At 44.2% G+C, this 4,829-nt stretch overlaps 1 protein-coding gene and 1 long non-coding RNA gene across 3 annotated transcripts in view; one reads left to right on the forward strand and one right to left on the reverse strand.

Moving 5' to 3' along the window:
• Positions 1 to 1,596, reverse strand: part of AKAP10 (A-kinase anchoring protein 10) — a 29,192-nt gene extending 27,596 nt beyond the window's left edge. Inside the window, exon 1 of one of the 2 annotated variants that reach the window (XR_007770321.1) lies at positions 1,269 to 1,596. Coding sequence is in view for 1 of the 2 variants with exons in the window: in XM_050928789.1 (XP_050784746.1) it covers positions 1,269 to 1,290 (22 nt within the window). In the remaining variant the exon portion in view is untranslated. The remainder of the gene's footprint in view (positions 1 to 1,268) is intronic. The other variant, XM_050928789.1, reaches the window with a different exon arrangement.
• A 1,844-nt stretch (positions 1,597 to 3,440) lies between these two features.
• LOC127037320 (uncharacterized) lies at positions 3,441 to 4,829 on the forward strand. Its single transcript, XR_007770336.1, has 2 exons — positions 3,441 to 3,507; positions 3,771 to 4,829. It is a non-coding gene; the product is annotated as an uncharacterized LOC127037320 (long non-coding RNA).

Raw genomic sequence — 4,829 nt, forward strand, 5'->3', positions numbered from 1 at the left:
TCACAGTGCAATTAAGTTTGAGAACCCCTGATCTAAACCAATAACTGAATGATTACCCGTATTCACTGCACAAAAAGAGGAATCAGGAAAATAGGATTCTTAAAATATTAATATCTTGAGTTATGCTACATAACTTTTGTATAATAAGCTCATTGGGACAAGGACTGGATCGTCTGTGCTTCTGTCCAGCATTTAGCACAATGGGTGCTTGGGGCTTTAGGATACTATCACAATACAAATAGCTAATATGCTGAGTTTTACTATATCATGCAAGAGTTATTTTAATTTGATAAAATTTAACAAGATGGAGTGGGTTAATACAAAATTTTATTCGTAGTAGTCTACCTAAAGAGGAAACAAGAAGTATGCAACATGTAATAGTTATCTGTTTTACAGCTGTTAAACCATGCTTTCCTTAAGAGAATGCAAACTCTGACCTTGCTAGTTACAACTATTCTGAGAACCACCCCAGTAAATGAAGCTGCTAGCTGCATCACCAAGATTTCAAACCAGGATCTATTTCACAATACGCTTAGATTTCCTAAGGTCACAGAGAGATCCTTGTTACGAGGCAAGGAGAAACTGCAGCAGACATCTCACTCTGAGATACAGCAGCCAGGATAAAACAAAGGAGTTTAAACCCATAACACCCCCAAACCATGCCTTTTTTTCTATTTTGGTGGGGTGAAGGGTGGGAACGAGTCACGGTTATTTACTGAAAGCCAGAGCTGACAGGTCCTGCTCATTAGGAGCGAGATTCAGTCATATCAGATTATTTTTTTAGACTCCCTTGTTTGAGGACTGTTTGCACTGCATGCTTCAATAAAATGCTTAATAGTTTTGAAGTCTTCATCAAAGACATCATCATATCTTGGACATCCCTGAAAACATGCAAGGGGAAGCACTTATCGACAGCAGAGAAGGGGAGAGAAAATGGGTGTCCAGAGGGAAAAGAATGTGCAGACCCCTGGCAGGCTGTCTCTAAGGGGGAAAGGGGTGGGGGGAGGCTCCTACAACCCCCTGTCCAAGGTCCTGCCTCCTCCTCTGTACCCCAAAGGGCAAAAAGGTCTGGGTCCCACACCTCAGCCTCTCTGTGTGCCCCCAGGAAAGAGCAGTTCCCTCCCTGTCACCTGCAGCCCCCCATATCCCCAGCCCTCCTGCCCCCATGTTATGTTGCCTCCCTCCTCAGGCCGGCTGCCCCCGCGGCCCCGCCTTCCCCGCAGCCTCCACCCCCATGGCCCTGCTGCCCCGGCCGGCCGCCCCCTCACCTTTCCGCCTGAAGAAGGACATGGTGGCGGGGCGGGGAGGGGGGAGAACAGCGGGCCGGGCTCCCTATGAATGAGACTCCTTCCTCCTCCTGCCGGCTCCTCTCCCTCCGCCTCTTCCTCCCGCGGAGCAGCCAGCAGCCGCCATATTGTCAACAACCGCCCCCGCCAAGCTCCCTCTTCCGGGGGCGACGGAGGCGAGAGGAGAGCGGGGCTCCTGAGGCATCACGGGAAACGGCGGCGCGGCAATACCCGCGGCCTCTTGCCTTCCCCCAAGATGGCTGCCCGGGCGTCAGGCCGCCATGCTAAGTACGGGAAGCCCGCTCAGAAAAGGGCAAAGGGACCCGGAGCCGGTAGCCATCTTGGATGATGGCAAAATGCCCCAGGTTAGGCTAGGGCAGGCACCCATTTTGGATAAGGGCAGAAGGCGCCAGAGAGTTAGGCCCAGTCAGCCATCTTGGATAAGGGCAAGAAGCCCCAGAGCCGGGAAATTGGGGTTTTGTCCGCATGTAAAAGGCTGGGGGCGGAGAAGGAAAAATGTCAGTTTCTGCTGTGGGACTAACGCCGCCTTTATGATGTCGCATTTGCCTGGCTGTGGTGTGATGTCATCAGGCTTTGATGTAACAGCATCATGCTGCATCCGGGGTCCTGGTGCCATGATGTAATGTCCCATTGGGTCAAAATGTCATCATGCTGAGATGTGATGTCATCGCGCTGTATTATAACAGCATCACCTGGTCTCAAAACACCACTGACACGGGCCACGGTGCCATATCAACACATCATCTCGGCCATGTATAGTTGCCAATTGTGGTTGGACATATTCCTGGAGGTTTCCTCACATGACATCATAGTTAATTAAAGATAAATGTTTACATCCTGAAAACTCCAGTACAATCCTGGAGGGCTGGCAACCCTACTGCCATGTGCCTTCACAGTGGATCAAATCCTTGTTCTTGACACACAGTACCATCATACTGAAGTACCATCATTGTGGCACACACAGTGCTTCCACGTGGCTTCATCATTTTGTCTAAAAATGCCCACATACTGGTGGTGTAAAGCCAGTAAAAGTTCCCGCCCTACTTAGTTTTAGCCAGAACTTAGAGATACTTTCAGTTGTGACATTAGGCCACACAGACTGTGTCAGTTAGTAAGGGTTAATCTGTCTCCAGAACCCTCTTTGTATTCCGACAAGCAAATCTTATTTCTTCTCTACCACAAAGGACATTACAGTTATGATACAACATTGCCATGATTATTTCTAAAGAGTTGTATAGGTACCAAGTCCTCTACAAACAGTTGAGAAAACTGAATGAAATTCTCTGCGCTGAGAAGTATAGAATCTTTCTGACAACACAGGAACAAAAACTGCCATTCTGGATCAAATAAATTGTCTATCTAGCTCAACAGATTCTTTCTGACAGTAGCTTGTATCAGTTGCTTCAGAGGAAAGTGTAAAAGCCCCATAATGGACAATTATGGAATAGCCGGCCTCCGGATAAGATTCTGCCAAGCCCTTAATGTAGCTTCTGGATTCAGTTGATGCTAATATCTTTCACCGAGATAAGATTGCTACGCTGTCCTTGCAAAGTACCCATCCTGCAAAGACATATGTACTTAGTTTAACACACTACGAGTAGTCCCAGTTAGTCTAATAAGACTATTTGCAGTGCAAAGAGTTAAGCACTATCTATGTGTTAGCAGGATTGGGGCCCAAGGTCTTACATTGTAACAATCCCTGAGGGGCAGTAGTCACTGGCTACAGTGGATACTATTGCATCTGGCTTATGACCTGAAGTAGAATGCTTTTATTCAATGCAATACAAATATTGCAACACAAGTAAAGTTTGCAGGCTCAAATGTCCATTTTGGACATGGGAAAACCTTAAGTAGAAGTTTGAAGCATGGACCTTAGAAAAACCCAAACCTTTGTTTAATTGCACGATGCAGTCTCAGATATTGCAAAAATCCTGCTTGAGATTTTTATAAGTAGTTAAAAAATCCTCAAATGAAAGGATATAATATACTATGGATGACAAGCACAATTAACGGGAAGTAGAATAATAATAAAATAATGATACTTTGTATTCCAAGAGTGCCCAGAAGAGTATAAAGCTCTTTACAAACATTAACAAATACAACCCTGTGTGATAGCTTTGTATTCTTATTGCAGTTCACTGCTACAGATGGGCAAACCGAGGTACAGAGCAAGGAACTGGCTTCCTCAAGATCCCACAAGGTGAAAGATTCCCCTGAATCAGACGTTACATAAAAAGCACACTTCATCATTGTGATGAGTGCCAGAAAACCAGTTCAGTGCTATGCATATTAGTAACCCAGAGTAAGGAATAAACCACAGGCTCAATCCTCCTAACGGCAGACCTCATTGTTAGAAACAAGTGAAGACAAGCATTAGCTGGAAGTTTTCCAGTATACAGCTCTTGACACTGATTTCCTTTTAAGGCCCTTTACTCTACAATGCACCTGTCCAATTTTTTCCAGGATCATCCTGATTTAGCTGGGGATAACCTGCGCTTTGGGAGCCCAACTCGTAGGACATTACAAGCATCCAGAACTGTAAAACCATCATCATGTTGTAAAGATGCATGGGAGGAAGCTGTGATACTCTGTGATGTCACTGCATCCTGATATGCCAATGCAGTGTCATCACTCTGCAATGTAACTGTCCTGGTATCATGATGATGCTGAAGTTTGTCTCATCAGAAAACTCTGTAACAAATAAAATAAATTAAAATAGATAAATACATAACTTACCCTGCAATAGAATATTTCATTGAAGAATCTCAACTTGCTTTACAAACATTGATTAGTTAAACCTCACAACCTGTGGGTTACATAAGAGATTCAGAAGCATCTCTTCACTCATCTTTGAAAAGCAGCCATCTTTAGAGCAGAATGCAGCTTCTGATCAACACCCCTTAGCAACTAATTATTTCCCTTTAACACTGTGATTGTTAACTTGTTTTGTGGTGCTCTCTGATACATTTTTGTGCTCAGAGACTGATCGGAGAGGAGCATTTTATAAATACCAAATTAAATTAATGATCAACACCCAATACAAGAGGCTGATAATAGCCAAAATATACAAATGGTGAGCAAATCCAGAAGAAAAACATGGCCCTTAGCAAGAAACCCTAAAATCACAGCACCTGGCAAACAAAGTTTCCATTAGCCTTCCATGGGCAAGTATTTGTCTTTTTAAACATGGCCATTATAAAGAGAAAAATAACACAATCCTCAAGCGTGCTCCACACAGTCACAGCCCTATGCCCCTTTCAACTTCCAATGGGCTTCATGTGTTTAAAAGGATCTGACTGTGCAGTTCCAGCTACAGGATCAGGCTCTAGATGTACTACACTCTGAGGTCAGTGACATTGGGTGAAATCTGGTCTCCACAGAAGTCAATGACAAAACTCTTCTTGATTTCAGTGGGGTCAGAACTTCACCCACTGTATTTTTTCTGTAAAGAATTATGCATATTTATGACACCACGTGACCAAAAATATTGTCATAAAAAATCCTAATAAAGATTTAAAGCCA

This window comes from Gopherus flavomarginatus, chromosome 19, assembly GCF_025201925.1.
Source record: "Gopherus flavomarginatus isolate rGopFla2 chromosome 19, rGopFla2.mat.asm, whole genome shotgun sequence".
Taxonomy (NCBI): domain Eukaryota; kingdom Metazoa; phylum Chordata; order Testudines; family Testudinidae; genus Gopherus; species Gopherus flavomarginatus.